At 38.0% G+C, this 22,756-nt stretch overlaps 1 protein-coding gene across 7 annotated transcripts in view; it reads left to right on the forward strand.

Moving 5' to 3' along the window:
• Positions 1 to 22,756, forward strand: part of EVC2 (EvC ciliary complex subunit 2) — a 61,493-nt gene that overhangs the window by 23,240 nt on the left and 15,497 nt on the right. For 6 of the 7 annotated variants that reach the window (XM_038134444.1, XM_038134447.1, XM_038134449.1 and 3 more), the window contains 6 exons: positions 579 to 730; positions 9,999 to 10,323; positions 12,843 to 13,082; positions 14,515 to 14,690; positions 20,892 to 21,051; positions 21,526 to 21,986. In XM_038134444.1, coding sequence (XP_037990372.1) covers positions 579 to 730; positions 9,999 to 10,323; positions 12,843 to 13,082; positions 14,515 to 14,690; positions 20,892 to 21,051; positions 21,526 to 21,986 — 1,514 coding nt within the window. The remainder of the gene's footprint in view (positions 1 to 578; positions 731 to 9,998; positions 10,324 to 12,842; positions 13,083 to 14,514; positions 14,691 to 20,891; positions 21,052 to 21,525; positions 21,987 to 22,756) is intronic. The other variant, XM_038134446.1, reaches the window with a different exon arrangement.

The raw sequence follows: 22,756 nt of genomic DNA on the forward strand, positions 1-22,756 counted from the left end.
AATAAATCTCTTTAAATGAAAAGGGTGTGACTTGTTTCTTTTTACAGAAGAAATAGTGATAATGAATTAGTAAAAAAGGTCCAGCTTGGTCTAGCATCAGGTATTTATAGTGGGGTTTTTACACAATATTATTAGCCCTCAGTCTGAAGTCTCTGTGAACTGAGTCACTTCCATCATGGATTAATTTTTCCATGTTGTTCACCTAATAATACTGTAATGTTGCCATATGTAATTTGTATACCACAGCAATTTTTTAAAAAATTACCTAGAAAGTTTGAAGTGGAAGACAACTTCCTAGATGACTTCCACAAGTGTTCTGTGTTCTCCATTTCTTAATCTGTATTACAGATCAGTTATACTAAAAAAGATCAGTCTGAAATAAAAGTAGTATATTTGATTTCAGGTACGTATCTGAATTGCACAACCTCTTCCTACTCTTTCCAGCTTTACAGTTTGATGATAAGTAGAAACCTTCTCACCCAGAGTTAAACTGCAATAAAATTAGATCAGACACTCATTATACATTTTTTTATAATCTGAAGTTTGCTACTTTTTCTCCTTTTTTTTCTTTTTTTTAGGAGATACAGCCTGATCTCAGCCAAAATCACAAACTGGAGTATTCTCAATTTAATTCAGGTGATCTCTTTAGTGAAGATATAATTATGAATGACCAAATCATTGATATTCTGTCCGTTGAAGAACCTGGGAACATGCTTCAGGCTTTAGAAGAGTAAGAATTCACTGCTATTACATCACATTTATTATTTTAATCATGAGCCAAACCTTTGAATGTGTTTTGAGTATCTCCTCTTTATTGTTTGGTTTTTTTTATAGTGTCTGTTTACACATGTTACTGAACTACCTTAGGTTTTTGAACTGTTTTAGACAAATATCTGTGGGAAGGGAAAGCCATCATATTTAATATTCATTCACTTGTGGAAGTCACAACACCATCTAGTCCTTAGACATGCAAGTTTTCCAATCCAACCTTGCTTTGTCTCTCTGTGATTCACTACATGAAGGGAAACTTCTTGGTGTGCAAGAAAATACTGAAACACAGTATTGTACTATTGTTTAACACATTCTGCTTTCAGAAGGGTGGCTTTTGTCCTAGAAAAGAGAGCCCCTGCTGAGTGCCAGCATTACTGTTCAGCAGTGTATTTTGAAAACAGCTGGGTCAGAGTCTAAGGTGTGACAGTTTGTAGTGCTGCCAAGAAAGATACCGTGTACCTGTTATTGCTAGGACCACTTGCTAGAGCACAGAAACACTCCTGATACTGTTGAAAGGCTTTTTGACAGAAACATGCCACTGTTAAAGGTCATCTGTTCTTCAGCTGAATTTTATAAAAAGGTCTTATGTGAGGATGAGCAAATCTTGTATATACAGTCTTACCATTACCTCCTGGTAAGTGAGGTTTAAGGCAGTATTATGCAACTACAAAATCTGTAGAAGCTGAAAACTTACAGAACCATAGATGGAATTTTCTTTCTTGAAGGGTAACTAACAGCATTATTATTTCTGCCTTTCCCTGATAATTGGGAACTTATCTCTATAAATTGCACATTGATCCTTGCTTTTATAACTGTATAACAACACAGGCTTTGAGAAGGCTTATCCTGAAAATAGTTTTGTGAATATTAAGAAGAACAGGATCAAAGATTTTTTTAAACTCACTTTAGCATTAATTTATTTCAGGGATAGTTAGTATCTAGCTAGGTTGAAAAAAATTGCTGGACTTTTTTCAGATACATTATGGATTAGAAAGGTAAATACTCTTGCAGACCTTTCTAAAGGTTTATTTCTAAACCTATAAAACAGGATTCATAACCTAGTTTGAATGTGTGTCCAGGGGCTGAAGTTTTTTAATGTTTTTATGAAGTTAGTGCATATGTCTCTTGCTTCTTTTTCTTTCCTCAGTTTCTATTTTGTTTACCTCTAAAGAGGTAGAGCATTGCAGTGAATAAAGTAGATGCCCATTAGGCCACACTCACTAACCTACTTCACCTTGTAAGCTATCTTTTCCTTTTCCAGGGTGAGGATGGTAGATAGACCACAAAAGTATCCAGAGTTAGAGTGATTCCTGCTATGAAAGATGATTGAAAGGATGATAGGTATTTTCAGCCAACCAACATCATCTTGCTTGTGTGCTAGCTTGGTAATTCCATCTGCATGTTTTGGTGCAGGTATGTTTCATTTTTGTCTGTGTGACACACATACAAGCTTGCCAGCATAATTGGTAACATCCTTTTCATTGCACTCTCATGGTTGAAATCATTCTGGTCTTTAAGATACAAATAAGAAAAACACTCTGAAAAGTAAGAGCCACATGTTGTTTTCTTCTTTGCAACATAAAGCTGTTATGTCTTCTAAGAAGTGACAGTGCCAAATTGTTTAGGAGATACATCAGGAGCATGTGTTCAATATTTATGGACAGGGACAGCTTTGGAGTGTAGACAGTTTGCAGTGTCAGGAGGATTAGATAGAGAACAAAACATAATTTTAATGTTTCATAAGGAAGCTTCTTGGTTACTTATTTTGTGGGTTTTTTTGTCTTGATAAGTCATATGCTTGATGTACATTATGCCGCAAAATAGTTTGGCTTTTATTCTCAGTAGGTTCCTTGCTGTGTGAATTACTGAATATTGGCTTCTGGACAGTGAATACTAATGAAGGGAAGCTATATGATTTGGATATTTGACATGCACACTAGAAGATCATGTTCCAAAATGTTGTGGGTCTCTTTTTCTGTATATCTGCAGCAGAATGTAAAGAAAGCTGAGCAATTTGTGTTTGTGTCCAGTGTGATGGAGCTTGATCATTCTCATAGTCTTAAAAGATACAGAGGTGTAAAAGGGAACTTAATTTTTTTAAATGGCTTTTCACTACTACACCTTTTCTTTTTAATGTTCATTTTGTAAGCTGTGCTTCCTTTTGTTTGTCAAAGCTTTAGCTGAATTTGAACGTGCTTGCTGGTACACAATACATACTACCAATTATTTTAGTAAATGAGTAAGTAATATGTTTATATTGCAGCTGATTGTTTCCTGTGGTAGAGGACACTGAGGCCAGTGTACTAGAGAACAGGATTAAATTGTCTCCAAAAAGCCTTGATAACAATTTACCATAATCTTAGAAGTTCACTTTTTCTTTTAAAATCTAAATTTCTTGCTGTACATGCCTGTTTGATTTGCTATGGAGCAAATGTTCTATTTCTTTTAAACCCTGAATTTAAATGGAAAGTAAGAATTACACAATCATAGAATCTTAAGGGATTGGAAGTGACCTTAGAGATCCTCTAGTCCCAACCCCCCCACCATAAGCAAGGACACCTCCCACCAGACCAGGTTGCTCAAGGCCTTGTCCAGCCTGGCTTTGAACACTGCCAGGGATGGGGTGTAAATGCCCATGTTGTCATAGCACCTAGACTTGACTATTCCTACACAGAAAATAGTGAGAAATAGTTGCCTGGTTAGTACAAAAAAAAAATAAATATGAGGAGCTAAATTTCTGTTTTTCATAATTTGGAAAAAATGTAATAACTGGGAAAGAATGTAATTAAAAGTTTAGAATTTTTGAAGGGAGAGCATATTCAGTACTCTGTTTTTGTGAATTATGTACAATGCAGGAATATAACTAAATAGTAATCACGTTGTTAAAGATGCAGTGAATGCTCACGGTATGAACTCCAAACCCTGCATTTGTGGTTCTGTGTTATGAATGCTGCTAGAAACTTCACAAATGTGTAAACTATACTTTTTTTTAATCAGAAATCAACTGCTTAATATATGATAGGAGCCTGTAAGACTGGGGAGCTGAAGAAAACAAGTAATTTAAAATTGATAAATACATATCTTTCTTCATCTTAAAAATGCCACTATTCTTTGATGTTGGCTAACTGTGAAGTGTTTAGAATTATAAGGGTCATTTCTGCTGTCTACCTGGAACAATTTATCTCATCCAGAAGAGAGTCTTCTTTTGAGAGTTGTGCTGTTCCTGATGCTTTATTCCATATAATTTTTAATGAAGACTCATATCTCCTACCATTTCTGTCATCTGAATACTCACCCTGTGTGGATAGATCAGAAGAATCTGAGGAGATCACAGCAGAGTTGGAAGCTCCTCAGGCTTTAATGCATAATGCATATAGCAATAATACTTACTTATTATTTTGTTAGTATCCAGGCTGAAGTTGGTGTTTTTGAAGTCAGTGGTGCAATGTGTGATGACTTCACCAGAATCAGAATTGGAATCTTTCATACACTCTTTTTGCATAGTAGCTTTTCTGAGCAAAAGAGTGAAATAACCATTTTCTGAACTGTGTTGCAACAGCAGTATTATAGGTAGATGTATTTTTAAAATTGATTTTCTGAAGATCACTGATTTGTCATATTTCTTATTTTCTGCATGCAATGCAGAGGTTCTCAGTCTCTTAAATGCTTTGTTTGAAAAATGTTTTCTAAACAGATAATTTTAAGAATTGAAATACTCTCTTTATATTGCTGTGGAGAATTAAAGGAATTTGACAGGTGAAACTGCTGCCAGATCTCATGCTTAGACTTTCTATCAGGTTTTCATGAACCTTTGTTTTCTGAAGAGCTTCTGGTCTCTCAGCTCAATTTTTCATCTTTTTCCTTTTTTTTTAATTATTATTTCTTGGCTGTATATCAGGAATCCTGTTTTTGGTTTTGTCAGCATTCTGCCTTCTGGAAAGCTAAACTTAACCTTTGACTCACCCATGTGAAAGCATCGTTAAATAATCCTCATGTACCTTTCTTAGCAATTTCATTTACTGATCTGATGTTTGTATTCTCTGTAAGGCTGTTGCCTGAGCTGTGCTGAGTACACACTTGGCTGTGTAAGTGCCAAGGACTGATGGATGAACTCCCCCAGTTCAGAGCTGGCTGCAGGCCAGTGCAGCTACTGGTCTATCACAGAGTATCTTCAGACCTGTGCTAACACAGCCTGGCAGCAGGCAGGGACCAGGGAGCAGGAGTGCCGGAAGAATTTGGGTTAGGGCAGTCAGTAGCTGTGGGTGGGTGTTCACACCTCATACCATTGCCTCTGCTTCTACTTCAGTACACCTTGAGTCTCCTGCAGAGGTTTGTGCCTTGTTGTGCTGCAGCTGTGTAAATCCCAACCCCGAATGAAGTGTTTACAGCCTCTGTTGAGACTGGACCCAGCAGAAGAGCATGGAATGCAAAGGAAGGAAAAAAGGAGGGAGGTATTGAAGGGAGGAGGGTATGGGGCTGCACGGAGGAGTCACATTGACATTCTTTAAAGAACCAGCAACAAAACACAACAACAAACTGAACAGACAAAAAACCAAAAGACAGCCCATCTTACAGATACTGTATTACTAATCCCTCAATAAATGGATAATTTGTGAAACAGCACATCAACAACTTTTGGAGACCTGTAATGCCCATTATGCTCAAACTGGCTTTCTTTATTTACTGTGACTAAAGCCAGCACCGCAGGAACTGGTTTCTTTGTGATTCTTCTTGTCTGACTCTTTCTCCATCTTCACTTCTCTGAAGTGTGACAAGGCAACATGGACTATAATGTCTGGATGTTGTCCCCCCATTTCTTTCCTCACTGCAGCTGTCCCATCTCATTGTGCCCGTGGGTACAGGACATGTGCTGCTCTGGCTGTAGCAGTAGATGCCACTGTGCTGGGGTGCTTGTCTGTCTGTCTGTCCTTCCCTCTTTCCATTCTCCTCTCCATCCCGGGTTGGTGCAGTTGCTGGGCCTTGGGGCTCTGAGTCACTGCTGAAGTGGAAACAGTGGAGACAAAGTGTCCACAAATGGCTCTAAATGACTTAATTACATGCTTTTCAGAAGCCTTATGTATTTGAAGCAGTACTTTTACAGAAACAGCTACCAGAGAGCTCCAGTCTCCTCTAGATACTTTTGTAATACGTGTGCTACTAATTAGCTGCCATTGGCAGAGGGGAGATGAGCCTTCTGAGAATGACAGGCTTTTCTGTTTTGATGAGAAAATGTCATCGAAGGGGAATTTATTTAGTGCTTCTCTCCCTTTTAAACTTCAGAAAGTTGTGTCACAGTAGTATCTTATCTTTATAAATTCAGAATTAGTTTAAAAAATGTGTTTGAAAGCCATTAGTTATTTTTAGGACTGTTAAATTCAGCAGCTATAAGTTCTCCTGTTCAGAAATTCTCTCTGTGGGCCTGTAATTTGAATAATAAGACTTAAAGACACAATTACTTGGTTGTTAATGAGAGGTTTCTATTTTTTGTAGTGTGTTGTGTTTTGGTCTGTTGTTTTGAATTAACTATATTTGGTTTCCTGACCTCAGCTGCTTTCCTGTATTCTTTCATTAGGTCTGTGGAGGACATCAGTTGCTCAGGAACTCTTTCTGCTTCTCTGTGTTTGGTGTCTGGGATTCTCCCCTTCCAGATCTCTCTAACAGATTTTTAAAACCTCTTTCTCTTCAAGTGAGTGAAAAAGCTTTACTCTTGCTGTTTGATGTTTCATTTTCTGTGTGTCTGTTCAGCTTTCCTTCCCCCACCCTTTTGTGTCACCTGCCTTCTGTACTGTTCTCATCCTTTCTCTGCATGCTTTGTCCAACGAAGGCTTTCAACTTTTTCATCAATAGGTTGCCATCGGCTACCTGTACTTCATTAGCTTTCATGTTTCTGTGATGCTGAATATGTTCAGGAAGTGAGGCAAGACCTTTTAAACATCAATTACTGTAACAAGCAGAGTGCAGAGCGTTTAAAGCAAATTATTAAATGTACCTTGGCTTGAGGAGACAGCGTCAGGCTAGAATTTTTTTCCCTGTGTGACGTGAAATGTTTAATCTGGTTGACTGCATTGTTCTTCTGAGGGACTTGAATGAAACCAAATGAAAGCATTCAGTTTATTATATGTACAGGATTCCTCTTTTACTGACTGTTGGTGTGTAGCAGCATGCTAGGGGTGCCCTCAACCTCTCTGTTTTGAGTAAAGAGCTTGAAGCAGGGTTTCTGATGTGTGTGATGAGCTTGTTTCATTTCTGCTGGCTGCTGTATGAAGATCACACACCAGAAGCAGAGCACATCAGATGGAAGGGAGCTTTCAAGTGTTTACAACCACAACCTTTCTTCAGCTGCCACTGCCAGAAGGTGATGGTGTGGGTGCTGTTTTCAAAGATGTGACCTGGGAGAGCTATGGCTTGTAATTACTTTTCTTTCTGCTGTTACCCTTGGTTTGGTGGAACAGTTCATAAACTGTTTCTTCACCAATGTGCTGTCAGGAAAATGAAGTGTGTGAGTTGCAGGTTAAATATACCTGAGATCCTAGGAGTCTCATTATTCACTCGCTGACACAGCAGCATCATGTGATTATTATCATTGCCCCCCCTGCATTTTGCAACATGTGGAGTTACTGGGTGCTATAGTTCTCCTCAAAGGTGAAAAGGAGCATGGGAATCCTACTGGAAATGGAATTAGGTTAAGTCTGTAGTGACTTGCAGCAAGTAGGAAGAAGTGCTGTGGAAAGACTGAGGGAAAGATAACAGGAAATGTTCTGATGGTGCTTCATTTTGGTTTTCATTCTTGGGATCAATGATGAAGAGCAGTGGAAAAGTAACAGGGAGGTGGGTGAGGAATAACTTTAATCTTCCTTGAGGCATGCTTTAAAAACCCCTGTATTTGTGATAAGGAATAAATTATGTGTTGTGAACTATGTAACAATGTGGTAGAGCTGTGAAGTGTTTCTTTCCAAGGAGAGGGATGAGGAATTCAGTCTTTCACATCTCAGTAGGAAAGGGTTAGTAGGTGCTGGGGCAACCATCTATCATTGCATGCTTGAAGAACAGAAAAATAATGACTAAGGAAATTGTTGTTCCAGCAAACAAAGAGAGTTGAAAGTTGTAACTAATAAAATTCTGAGGATGAGGCATTCTTTGGAGAAATTACCTCATGGAACAATTGATTAAAATGTTTAGTTCTTTGTTAGGGGATGCTTGAAAGCCAGGATGTTTCTCACAAAAAATAGATATACTTCAATTAAATTAGAACTGCTGAACTTACAGCAGGAAGTAAAACAGAAAAATACATTTGCATTTTACAGGCTAGTAATGAATTAGTGACTCTGTGAAAGAAAGCCTCCTACCACTGCCTCACAGTCATTAGAGAAATAGCAAAAAGCTCCCATTCTCTGATTCCTTGTTTTTGTTTAAGTGCATTTACACAACTCTTTTTTTCAAGTTGTCAAAACCAGCTTGATAATAGCTGGCTGTGTCAGCAAAAGTCCTGAGACTATAAGCAAAATGACTTAAGAGCTGACACACATCCTGATACCTTGATCCTGCCATCCCTTGCCCTCTTTCCTGGAGCAAGAGGGACTCTGCCCAGGGATCAGTGCCCTGAAGTACTTTACCATGAGTGTAGGTGAAATGTTACCCAAGAAAGCTGTGTGCCTCCAGCTGCAGTGTCCATCTGTAGACAGGACAGAGAAGCTGGATGCTTGTGTTGCCTTGGGGATATTATAGCAATAGAGGATCTTCAGATTACTGCCAGAAATGTTTCAGGCTCATGGTACTTCAGTTGCAGGAATTTCTGTTCCTGTGCATAAGGAAGAGGGGGTAAAATGGAGGCGTTTAGCAGCTGCAGCCAACCAGCCAGCCCTGCAGCAGATTGCCATGATGAGGACAGCCATCACCAGTGTGTTTCTGCGTGTCAAGAAATTGCAAGAGAAAATCATTCTGTGGTAGATGATTGCATTTCAAAGCTAGTCTCCCAAATACTTCAAGTATTTGAGTCATTGTAAGAAAACAGTTCCACCCCATCAATTTCAAGATGGGGAGACTACATCTCTTGTGCTGTCAGGGAAGCAGTGATGATATGTCAGTGGTTTGCTTTTAATTAAACTTTACTTGCTTTCATAAGGAAAGTTTGAAAAAAAAAGCGAAGTGTTTCTAGATTTGCATGTCTTTATTTATATGATTCTGAATGTAGTATCATTCCACTCTCTTGCAAGTCTTACCAAGATCTTTGCTATGGATTTGAAATTTATACTGAGATTTTTCTGTAGAAAAATTAGACCAATAATTTAGCATAAGCAAAAAAAATGAATGGGTTTAAGCTCCTAAATGTATGGGTTTTATGTCACAAAGAAATTTGTGTATGCATGGTCCACACACAGAAGTATACAGTGTTGTGTATTCATGTAATTTGACATGCAGAAGCAAAATCCACTGAATTTTCCAGTGTGGAATTGAGTTCAGGTTTAGAATTTAGAGTAGTTACATTGTATATGAAATTAGAATAATTATAATTCCAATTTAACTCTACAGATAAATGAGAATGTATTTATATGCAACATGACATACTGCATTTTCTAAAATCTCTCATATTTCTGTCTGGTTTTAATCTCTTTTCTAGAACTCTATTAATGTTCATGAGAGACAGCTACCATCTATTTTATTTGTATCAGCATGAAATTGAAACTGTCCCCTCTTCCCTGCAGAGAGGGGAGTACACCAGCCAAGAATATGAAACAGTGATGTATCAATGTAGATGGGTGAGCGAGTTTAGAACTGTTTTACAAAGTCAGTAAAATTTGTAATCTACTCAGATGCCCATTTGATCTGCTTCCCAACAGAGATAGCATGTTGGTTTTGTTGGTTTTTTTATGGTGGGGGGGCGTGTCAGACATTTCTATTGGCTTTTATCTGAGGGAGTGTTTTGAGTATTAGTCAAGAAGAGATATTTCTTTTTCTGTCTGAAATGGAAATGGAAGTGTGGACATACTTCATTAATGTTGCTGTAGTAGAAGTTGACTCATGTTGTTGTTTAATGAATGGTTGCTATCATGGTTAATAAACTCATACTGTGATATTCCTGCACATTTCTGACTGCCATTTCATTACCCAGTATTGAATGAATTTAGATGCAGTCTGGAGATTGAAAGCTCTAGATGCAAGGATCTTGTTTTCTGACAGAAATTTCCCGTAATCTGCGATTTCTAACAGTCCTGATTACCTTTGCACAGTTTGGAGGTTGCCAGCCTGACACGGGCAGATGCTGATCTGGAGGCCAGCCGAACGCTGATCTGTAAAGAAGTGATTGCTATGATGTTGAAGAACATGGTCTTAAATCACAGCCTCTTTCCTCATGTGGAGAAGAAGATAAATTCAGTTTTCAAAAAGCACTTTCTTGCAATGGAGGAAGAGATTCAAGAGGAGTATGAAAGGAAGATGGTGGCTTTAACGGCTGAATGTAATCTGGAAACTAGGAAGACAATGGAGGTTCAATGCCAAAAAGCACGAGCTGCAAATGAAGAGGCTGAGGAATTCATGAAGAAAATTAATGAAAAGGTAAATCTGGTTTTAAATCAAGATATTTTGCATCATATGTAGTTTTATGGAGATGGTTTCTCTTTTAGACTGGAACAGCTTAGTTATCCTCCTAGGAGAGTAAAGGTAAAGATCTACAATTAAATGTGTTCAAAAATTGAAGTGTCATAGTTAGGGTAGTTGTTATTAATAAATTGTGTTTAATTCACCAGAAAATGAATTCTTCTCTAGAGAATCTGTGACATCTAAAGACAAAGGGTCATTACCCTGTTTGTTATACTATTGCAAAGTGGTGGTTTTTTATTTACTGTATTTTACTGCAGCACTTTCTGAGATTTCAGACACTGTATGAAGTATTTTTCACATTCAGAGCAGAACAAACTCCCTGCATCATAAATCTTACAGTCTAGGTTAAAAGCTTCCAATATTTATGTTCTATTTTTGAAGAAAATTAGAATATAAGCACAACCAAGGGCTGATTTCCCTCTGAAATGAGTGAAAGCAAGCAGAACAATCTGTATTTTAGACAGAGCAAGGAGTGGACTTTTCTTGGAAACAGCATCTTCGTAATAAATGACTAACTGAAGTCAGAGTATGATTCCTCACAATGCTCCAGTCTTCCCTATCTTTTTTTTGAGCATATTGAATGTTTACAATAAAACTGATTTCCCTCCACCCTTTTTCTTTATTATTATTTTTAACAACTTCCTGTGGCTTGGAAGGATTCTGGTAAGTTTTGAATATTTCATCTCTGTAAGCTTAAAATGCCAAAATGCCCCAAGTTGATATTTCATGTTTGTTAAGAGGGTGACTTGGTGGGAACAAATAGTGGAGTTTGTTACTTACTAGTGGGGCTTTGCTTCTAGACCACAAGTGGTCTTTGCATATCACATACCCATAACTGTTAAGGTCTTTTATGAAAATTCATGATTAAATTTTTGACACAAGATTTTTTTTGCTGAGTGTGACCCATTAAAGGTACTCCAGTATGCTGAGGCTCTCAGGAAGTACTTTGTTTGATCAGACTGTTGCATAGAGAAGATTAATGGCACAAGGCTAGTGAGCCAGTAGAATTTCTTTGATGTTTTCAGATTTTAAATTGGGACTGTGTAGCTTTCCATGCCTGTAGGATATGCCTATCCTGAACTAGCACCTAGAGGTGTTAGAAACGCAAGAGGTGGAAAGGAAGAGATACTTGTGGACACCTTCTTAAGGATGAGGTGAACTGTACTCTGCTGGAGACTTTCTCCTTCAGTTGGATATAGAAGGAGCCTAGACCTCACTGAGATAAGTCCTGCCTTTGCAGAGAGAGGGGCCTGACTGAAACTCAGTGTGTGAAACCACAGTAAATATACTCTCAGCAAAGTGGCTGTGCTTTGTAAGAAATGTGTTGGTGTTGGGTCAGTCTGATTTGTACTGAAAATCCTGAATAGTAGGAGTCAAGTAAGCAATTAAGGCCAGTCCAGTATCTGTCCTGACCCATTTACCATATCCTGTCATTGCTGTTGACTTTTCTGTCTGTAGAAGGACCTGGTTTTATCCATGCCTCAGCACGTGGTGCAGAAGGACATTCTGGAGTGTGAGGGTTGGCTCACAGCCATTCTCCTGGGCAGCAGGTGTACTGACACCCAAGGGATGGCAGTGGAAAACTAGAGCAATAACTTCCTCTCCTTCTCAGCCAAGACATAGAATTTCTATTCCTTTTTGATTACTTATTTGCTGCCTGCGGTGTGTCTCTTGGGAATGAGAAGTGAAGTACGGAGGGCAGTTCTCCTCAAGATAATTGGCATGAAATTTGGAACAAGACTGACATTGTGACTATTAGGTAGCTCTGCTGGCATAAGAAGCATTCTTTGCTCTGTGAGACATGTATGTTTTGATTCTCTAATGACTTTATGCCATCTGAGATTAAAACTATGAAAATATAAGTCTTACTAGAGAACTAAGAGGAAATATTTCTGGCAGAGACGCTTTTAAAGCAACTGCCATTTAATTTTATTCCATGGTTGTAAATGTAAATCTAAAACAATGCTCTTGGATTAATTTGTAGGTTAAAGTAGGTCACCAATAATAAAATGATTCTCAAGATTTTTAGTAGAATAGGGTTTTTTTTAATTTATGTTGTTTTTAAAATTATGCTTATCATTATTTAACTGGTATGCATTATATGAGTCTTTTTAATTTTAATAGGATTTCTGGATTGATGAAACCTAAAAATTATTTAAATATATAGTCTTTGTGTTGAATTTCATGGCATTTTATATAATTTATGTTATATAAGACTTGTGAATTTTAAAAGGACTTTATTATGCCTTGGAAGTGGTATCTGGATTAGAAACTGGCAACTGTACAACCCTGCCATACAAATAGGTGAAAACTATGCAAAGTGTACACTGATTCAATATTAGCCTTCACATAAACCTGAAATGACAGTAACTAAGGTATTTATAAAATTTATATGAGCTAGTAGTGCTGATACTTTAAAATATGTTAAAGTCTGAAAATCACTTCTGATGTATTTATTTCTTTCTTTTCTGCAGCCTGCTATAGAATACAGAAGTCTTCTGGACAAACTTCACAGGCTGGAGCAGGACTGCCTGAAAAGGTTCCTTTTTGTAAAGCAGGAGGAATATTTTGCAAAGGCTTATAGAGAGCTGGCTGTTACCCAAAGAAAGGAGCTCCATACTATCTTTTTTACACAAATAACAAATGCCACTTCAAAGGGAGAACTGAAGGTGGAAGCAGCTAAAACCTTAGTGGAAGGTTACTCTAAAGTACAGGTAATAGGATGATATCTCCATTCCTAACCTAAAGAGAGAATACAAACCTGCAGTAACTTTAGAGAATTGTTTCAGGATTAATGTTCTCACTTTCATAATGAGCTTTCAGAAAGTATTTTTAAAAATTACAATGCATTCATTATGCACATCTAGACATCTACACAACTGTATATTGAGGTTTATGCACATGTTCAAAACCCCGTAGGCATCAAGTGTTCTTATATACTTCAGAAGATGTACTGAGCTCCCCAGTCTAAATATGAAGATTATTGAAATTGCGGTGTGTCTGAAGTACTGTGATTATGTACTTAGGGGGGTTGAGTATCTCCAGGTATATGATCAAGGGGTGCTGATGGAGAGTATGTTCAGGACTTAAGTTTTGCTTTCAGCTGCATTTTAAACCTCTTGTAATAGAGTAGCTTGAGTTTTTTCCTCATGATTTGCTTTTTTTGTTTGCTTGTTTTTTACTCCATTTGTTGAAAGTTGGTGCTCTGGATTACAAAAGTTTTGGGAATTTTTCTTCTGGCTGCTTCTTGAGGAACAGTATGATTGTTGTGGTCCTGCAGGTTGAAGGGGGAGGTTAAAAAGCAAATTCTGGAAAGTAGTTGTCAGAGCATGTAAGGCCCACTCATAAAACCTGATGCACAACCTCGTCTACAGAAGCTACACATGGGCCACTGTCAGAGGGAGATGCATAAAGCACTTTGTGCAGAAGATAGATCAGGCAGCCAGGTCAAGCAGCCAGGTCAAAGACGTAGAGCAAGTGAAAAAAGTTTTGACTATGTTTGGTTGCTCAGACCTGGGTCATGTAACTAGCAGACCTTGTCTTGGCTATCTATGCTAGCAGAATGTCTGCTATACAGCACTGTGTTCCTAACTCTGGTCTCTGCCCAGACCCATCTGTAGGTGTTTAAACTCTTGCTGTTGCCACTGTTGGAAGGGGGAACTTCTAAGCCAGCCTGTGTGCAGTGGGCTTGACTTTCCCTATGCTGTACTCAACATACATGGAAGAGTTGGCTTTGAAGCCAACTTACAGACGCCTTTGAAAGTATGACCCTTTATTACATCGTAAAGAACAGTTCTGCTAGCACTGGTAGGGTTGCATGTGTATGCAATTGTGAATATCTGATCAAATGACCTGTTAACTCAGGGCACTTAGGACGTGTACTAACTGTTCAGGAAAGTACACGCAGTATTGTGGTTATCAGGCCAAAAGCTCTGAACATTATTTATTTTGTTTTGTTGAAATAACCATAATGATTTGATGTGATCATTAGAGTTAAGTTGATACAAGCTTATTATTTTACACTTGTAGGAATTTTTAAACCTTGCCCTATTAACGAACAAATCTGCTCTGACACTCACAGGTGTTAGCTGAAATTAGCGTTACATCTAATTAAATGTTCACATTTGTTCACAATCTTTCCTGTAGGGTGACATTGAAGAGCTAATGGATTTTTTGCAAGCTTGCAAGAAATATCATCTGAGTAAAAGATTTTCTTACAGAGAATATCTTATAAGTAAGATACAGTCAAGGGATTCTCGTGCCTCTGCTCTTATAAATGCTGCAGCAGCCCAGATATCGAGTCTCATTAACAAGACGGAAAGGTAAAGAACTCAACTCTGTCCTTGTCAGCCATTTGACTACATTATCTCGCAGACAACAGACTCATCAAAAGTCTTTTTTCTGTATTACCTAGCAGGAGAGTTGCATAAAATGTTATCTTTTAGTTAATTCTAAGAAAATACTTTGTAACTGATTGACTTTGTTAGTTAAATCCCAGCAGGTGCTAAGGTGAGGTTTTGTTGTCTGTGTCCACTTTGTATGGCACGGAGATGAATTTCTGGAAACATATGTAGTAATGGTTGTAATTCTGAGTTCAGTGGGACCCAGACTCATGTAAGATTCTCAATGTCTTTATGCATCCATTATTTGTGTAAATACTCATCAGTCATGTGAAAACTCATGCCAGAGTCCACTGCAACATGTACTCATGAAGACCATTTGTCTGCATGCTTTATACACAAATATCTTTATTTAACAGAAAATAACAATTTTGATTCACTTGTGATTGAATGTGTTTGAGGAGCTGGACATATAGTTTCTCTTTTTGAGCTGGAAATCATGAATATTTTCTAAAGAAAATAGATTAAGTTTATAAATCATTTACCTGGAGGATTTTGACTAGCAGAGAATACACCTGTTGCAGGAAATTAAAAGGTAGATGTCAGGGAAGTAAAAAGTAGACCTGGAAATGTACTGTTGTAGTACACACATTTAATTTATTTGGGATATCATACCAGACCCAGGCTGATTGAGTACTCTGTGATGGGTACTCAGAATCAAGGTAGAGAGATATAAATGGTGACTCAGCAGACACACAGAGACATAGTTATTTAGAATTGTGTGTCTGTGAGGAGCACTGAGGGAGCCATTGTGCTGCCACCCAGGGATCTGTGTTAGTTTGGCATATGGAGAGATTAGTGAGGAGCCTGCCAGGGCAGCAAAGTATGTCAGTGTACAGGAAAACAACCTAGCACTGCTGCTGTTGATCCTGTGCATGCAGCTTTATTTGAATATTTGAGATGTCTGTATTGATGTCAGTCACTGACAATATGTGAAATGTGCATTAAGAGAACTAGATCAACACTGATCTTTATGGTGTGTTTTTTCTTCCGTAATGTTAACTTAATTTAAAATTAATATAATATTAGGAAGCAGGAAGTCTGTTAAAAGCTGTCAAATATTGTATCTGTTGATGTGACGAAATAATTTATCAGGGTGTTTTGGTATCTTTTCCTTGCTTTTCTTTTTGATTGTCCTATGTTCTGCCTCATTGTAATCTTATTCTAAGTTTAGCTTGAATCACCCTGAGTTTAGCCCCCAGATTCATTGGTTGGAGAGAGCTTCTTCCAGTAGTCTTGCACTGTTTTGCTAAGGTCTGCAACTGTGGCTCAAAGACAAAGATGTCCTGGAATAGGAAATATAATTCAGACATGTCTTTCACAGAGAGTTCCCTTCCATCAGTTCATGCCTCTCTTTGGAATTGTATTATAAGGTCTGAGATGTTTTCACTGATGATGTGGTTATGTGAAAAGCCTTTGTGAGAACCTCACTGTGTGACCATTGCAGTGAACAAATGAGACTTCTTGAGCTGGAAAAATTTATTTCAGCCATTGTTTAATGCCTGTTATTGCACCTAACAGTCACAAAACAAATCAACTATTAAACAGAAAGGCATAGTGTTAGTTAATCGAAGACCTCATGGATCTCATCCCCAAAAATGTATTAAATGTATTAAAAAACCTTCCAAAACCCCCCAAACTTCCAAATGCAGCAGGATGAAAAATTAATTTTTCTAGCACTCTCCTATTAAACCTTCAGAGTATGTGTTGGTTGGTTGTCTGCGGACAAAGGTCACGTGCCAATAGTTAGGGATGTCATTTGGAGAGAAGCAATCCCATTTGGCTTTCTGGGCCTAGAACTAGTTACTTTTGTGTAACTTCCTACACCTGCTACCGCAGTAATTCCTCTCAGACAAATGTTCGCCAGACTCTTATAATTCATTCTTTAGGTGGTGTGATTATAAAATTCCAGAATGTAGTATCTGTTTATTTGCTACTGTTTTATTTTCTACAGGCAAACTCAAATAGCCTAGTATAACTCATAAGAAATTCATCATTACATAACATAGGCTTGTATTTCAATTTCTAACTAGAAAGCGATTTTGGGAATGTTTACAAATTGGAGCACTAAAATTTGAGCAGCAAGAGCAGTCCGATCTGAATGGGACTTCAAATTTGTAACCATAGTATACTCTTATTTTTCACTTTACCATTGAATCTGCTTGCTAAATATAGATACAGCTCTGTCTTAATCTGTTTTGTCCAGCTTTATAATAGAGTGCCTTAAACTTACTGTTATAAATGGAATTCTAAAATAGAAAACTTAAATGGAGAAGAAAGAAAAGATATAGATTAGATATACTACAGGCAGATGCAGTGATAAACCAGCAGGTAGATATTGAGGGGAGAAATCTTTTTAAGATGAAGCTTTAATAGTATGTTTAAAATTTATCAAATAGCAAGGCAATTTCAAATTAACATGAAAAGGATTCTGTGGGGCTAGAAATGAATGTTTTAAAAAGAAAAATAAACCCAAACCAGTTCTAGGGAGGGCTGTGAAATAAATGAAATTTATTTAAATGAAATAGAGCAGCCAGAGTTTTCAAGTTGTATTTAAATAAAATGTGCCATTTGTCTGGACTGGTTTTTGAGTACTCCATGTCTTTCAAAAATCAAGTCTGGGCTGCAGTGCCAAAAAGCAGGAAAGGAGAATTTAAACTATAATCTATAATCATGGATTTGAGGGATGGGTACATAGGCTCTTAATGTTTTTTCTTTTAGAATAATGGGCAAAAGGGCAATACTTGAGGCAGTGTTTATCTTGGGTTGTTCTTGATATCAACAGAGGTGCAAGGTTCTTGATGGTTTTAAACTATAACATTGGTAAAACACGGTGTTATTCTTTTGCCAGTATCTTCTTGTTCATAAGAAATATCTTTTCTCTTCAGTCTCTTAAAAATTGAATTCAATTCTTTAAAATTTCTTTCATCTTCAGTCTCTTAAAAATTGAATTCAGTTCTTCTGACTCATTAGATACAAACCATGTGCAAGCTCATTTATAAATTTTTCCCAGAACTTAAATTTTTTTTAAGATCTCAAGAATTTCCTGTGTATTGTGTTTCTAAAGTGGTCAAAAGATTAAGGCAAGCACCTTACGCTGGCTTCATTCTTCTTAATCACCATTTATATGGACCTTGTCCATAGAAAGTAGTTTTCCAGCAATGTCTTGGCTGGACATTTGTGGGAGTCAGCAGTAATGCATCAGTGTGAAGTTTTCTAATAATCTCTTAGAACCTTTTCTGCTTGTAGCACTCTGTTATGTAGGGAGGGCATATATTGCCCTGAATTATTTATATGAATTGTGATCTGGACAACAGTAAGATGCCAATTCAGCAGGTAAAATCCTGATGTAGCTGGAGTAGCATGGGCAGTGTTATGCAAGTTCTCTCTCTCTAGTTTCTCTATAGTGATGTGATTCAGCCTCCATGTACATTCAGGCCTGTACAGCTTTTCTGCTTCATATCAATCTCCCTTTTGCTTTAGTGATGCTCCTGTTCCTTTTCTAGCTTTCATGAAACAATTTTCCTTTGCTGGGGTCCAGCATCCCAGAACACTGATTCCCTGTAATATCAAATACAAGGTCCTGCTTTTGACTTTAGTGCACTCACTCTGTATTTGCTCCTTAATTTATTGACTTACATTCAATACAGAGAAATCAAGGTCTCTCTCTGATTGACCTGTGATATGGCTGCTCTTGGCTGCACACTTCAACTCTGTACCTTCCTTGGTGCTCACTGCCTTTGGGAGGATCTCCCTTTAAACATACTTGGCATTACCACAGTATTCCCCTTCATTAATATTCTCTTTGTTCAAAGATATGTACCCTCACATTTTTTCAGTGATTAAATTTCTGGTATGCTGAGACCAGGCAGTTTTATCATACGTCTATAGTGTCTCATTATCTTTCCCTCTCCTTTTGTTTTGCATTTCTGTTTGGAGTCCTTTGAGACCAGGAAATCTTTTATTCCTAATACTGTAATTGTTTTTATATTGTATTTATATGAAACCAGAAATGAAGGTGTCTTGCCAGGATTGAGCCTTTTAGGAACTACCATAACACCAATTAATATAAGTTGGAACATAAACAGACATAGGCTTCTGTGGTGGGATACTGCATTGCCTACAGTTTTAGCTGTGGACATACTGGATCTCTAAATAAACCAACTGAAACACTGTAGACTCTTTTTCAATCCTAAAAATAGGTAGCTATATATCATCTTCCTATCATTCTGTGTTGCATGACTTTTCTTAAACTTTCATTTGCTGTGTGGTTCCAGCACATCTATCTTTTTCTATTGCAGACTCTTTTCAGTGCTCTGGACAGGGATTTTAATTGGATGCAGCAAGCCTGGGTTTATTTCCTCAGTACAAGAAAGGATGAAGGTGTTAAAAATAATATCTTGGTTATTATCTTTCCTCACTTCCTCACCATAATTAGTTACCTTTATTCACATATCTTTTGCCTTGGGTTCAGTCAAAAAGGAGGGGCAGGACTTAGAGTTACCAAAAAAACCTCTTGTTAGGGAGTTTTTTGACATAGCACTGAATTTTAACATTGATTAGTTTCAAGGCAGAAATCACCTGGCCACGAATGATGCTTGGTGGATTACTCTCAAAATACTGAAAGGTATTTTAATCTTCTTTGCAGAGTAAAGAAATGCAATAGACAGACTTTAAAAAAGCTCTGCAAAAGGAGGATCTCTGTCATAAATGTGATAAAGCACATCTGAGCTTCTGTCCAGCACAGACAATATATAGGAGTGATGTTTCATGGCTTGCTCAGATAGTTGTGGATGCTTGAGCAGAAGATAGGGAGGTGTGAATTATGGGATCAGGCCACCCTGGTTACAGTGCAGTGGGTGCAAACAAGCTAACTTGGTAATCTTCTGCTTTATTTTAGTTCTTATTTTGAGGATTTTGGTTGGAATTAAGTTGTCACAGTAGCAGTAAATCCTAATAAACCAAAATAAGACTCTCCTTTCTGGAGGAGAGCTTGCTTACTGCATTTAGGTACAACTTCAATTTAGGAATTGGGCCAGGTATCACACTGGAATGAAACCTTGAAAGCCCTGGATTCATCTGAGTCCTGATTCTGCAACCTTCAAGAAAATGGGGACTGGATAGGTAGATTAAAAGATATCTGTATAACATTCAGGTTCAGGTCAGGAATTGGTGCTTTCAATCCAAAGTTTCATGTTGACCTTTTCAACCCCACATTTCGTAAGTCCATTGTGCTTAATAGAAATTATAACTCACAAATATCCCACAGCCTGGTCTGAATTAAGATGTTCTTTTATTCTTCTGTTGAATAAGAAAGATTTGGGGAACTTGTAGTGTAAATGTAATAGCAGGTAAGTCCTGAAATTCAAATTGAGTTTGTGGAGGTGGAGATTTTTTTAACTGTTGAAGCCACTATTGAGATCTTGTTTTCTCTTTGACATTAAATGCTGTAGCAACTGGAGGTAGACCATAGTGTTGAACTTCCACTTGAAAGCACTGTGGCCTTACAACTGACAATTTTCTGTTTCATGTAATTAAATTTTGCTATTATTTTGAAATTTTTGTAGTTCTTCTGATGTAAATTTAGCAGAAAGTATGAATATAAGTGTTTTGTGGATATGATTGCTTTGTCTATTAAAAAGAATTTTTCTTTTTATTGATTACATACTTTAAAGAGAGATTTGTTTTAATAAGGAGAAGGAGTTGTAAAATACATATAAGATGGCATTCCAGGGCATTAAATGAAAAAAATTAAATATGCATAATATATAAGGTTTAAAAAGTGTCTCACTGAGTATCACTTACATTACAAACTGATATGTAATTGGTTTTGCACTTGCCTGTCACTCCCATCCATCCTTTCTGTCTACCCTCCCAGTCCGTCTATCCTTCTTCTTGTTTCTTTTTATACACCTTCATAAACTGTCTCAATTCTGTGCTCATCTCTGAGATTGTCCTTTGATTATCCCCCTCCTTGTTTGGTTCTCCCAGGTATCACTGCTAAAGAAACAAAGATCATTCTTTGTGTCTATTTTGCTGAGCCTTTTTATGGTGCTGATTGCCTCATATATCCTTTTGCTCTTAAGAATTTGGGATGACAGTCTTCAAACACTGTTATTACAGAGCAGGTCATCTACCTGAAAGTCATTTGGGAATCCTGCTGGACCGAGCTGAGGCTGAAATTAATTTTGTTAAACAGAGATTTGATAATGATTTAAAACAAGAAAAACAGAAGCTTTGCCAGAAACTCGTTACCAAGCGAAGGCGAGAAATGCTGCAAAAGGTAATTATTTTCAATGTTTTTATTTTTAAAGGGGCTTATCATAAATTAGAAATTGAATTAATTGAAATATAAGATGTAGTTCTTACAGCAAGGGTCAACACTGCCAGGTGTAAAATAAGTGCCAGTTGGTTTTAGCTGTGTACCACCATATTCTGTGTTAGTCGTGCAGTAATTCATAGTTGTCAAACTACATGATGATGCATTTGTTTAGGTGTTAGCTCTTTTATCTATCAACAGTCCATATTATCACAGCCCTTGTATGTAACAATAGTCAGAGTTATCACAGACCTCCTAGGTGCTCACAGAGCCTCTGTTGAGGGCTAGGTGAGCCTCTGGGCACTGAAAAGCAGTTTCGAGAATATGGAAAAGCAAAAGTATGAAATTCTGCATTGCTATGAAATTCATACTTAAGGAGCTAGAATTCAAGATGGTCTTTTTTCTTTACTTTGTTCCTCCTTTTGGTAAATGAATCAGCAGAAAGAGCATCAGAAGGAGCAGCTGTCACTTGGAGACCCCTTCAGAACTACTGATGAGATCTCTCACTATCTGAGACACTGGAAAAATCTTCTGAGTGATCACACCATTGAATTTGAAGAACTTACTGAAAAGCTTGACAACGAGGCCAGCGAAGAGCTGAAAGAGCTTCTATTTAGCCTAGCAGAGAAAGCTGTTGAAGAGCTGAAACGTGTTCAGTGTGGAGTGTTTGTGCAGGAGCTGGTCAAGCTCAATGTGCCAAAGCTGTTTCTGCTAGAAGCTGTGGAGGAGCACAAAAAAGAGATCGTGGTTAAACACGCACAGCTTGAAAGGGAAGAACATGACAAGAGCATGGCTGCTGAAGAGCTGCTTCAGCTCACCAGGCAGAAGCTAAGCCAAGAGTTGGAAATGGGCATCTCAGAACAAAAGAAAATAAGGAGCTGGGAACAGTCAATATTCATGCAAGTATCTCTCTGCACTCTTTTCTTAGTTACTATGGCAAATAGAAGAGACCTGGGAGTTTTCACACCTGTCCAGTTGTAATTCCTAATGATCAGTTCTCTGTGTGGCACTTAGGAATTGATTTTTTTTTTCGAAGCCCATGCAATACCAGTGGGTGAACACTGCAGTGGAAATCCTAGGAAGCAGCAGTCTTGAAACTAAAAATGTGGAATAAAGGCTTTATACTTCCATTCATTCCATGGGAGGTATCACTTATGCATCTTTCATTGTTATTCTCAGTCTGTTCTTTGAATTCCCACACTTTGGAAATGCCAATTATTATGTCAGACCTAATTGGTCCCAAGTCTAAGTTGAATATATTCCTTCTCGCCACAAGTCAAGCCTTACTCTTCAGGTGTGGTTTAAGCTTTGGCACAGTATTTCCACACAGTCCCTACATACACAGTGCAGTATCTGCCTGTCCAGCTCATGGCTCCACGTGTCAGACTGGGCTGCTCTGGCCTGTGGACAGAGTGTCCCTGGCACCAAGCCCTGAGCCAGACAGGCATCATGGCACAGGCAGTGCTGCAGAGAGGAGTTCTGGCCCCTGTGTTAGGGCCCTTGCCCACTACAATGGGACCCTGGGGAGGTGGGAAATCAGGTGGTGGCCTTGCCACAGTTGGGGGACCTTGCACAGGGAGAGCCCATGGCTGTGGCCAGGAGTGGTTGTGCCTCTCACAGCAGACAGCAAGGTCCCTGAGAGATCAGGGAATGTTGGTGAGCATTTTTT

Source organism: Motacilla alba, chromosome 4 (genome assembly GCF_015832195.1).
Source record: "Motacilla alba alba isolate MOTALB_02 chromosome 4, Motacilla_alba_V1.0_pri, whole genome shotgun sequence".
Lineage (NCBI taxonomy): Eukaryota > Metazoa > Chordata > Aves > Passeriformes > Motacillidae > Motacilla > Motacilla alba.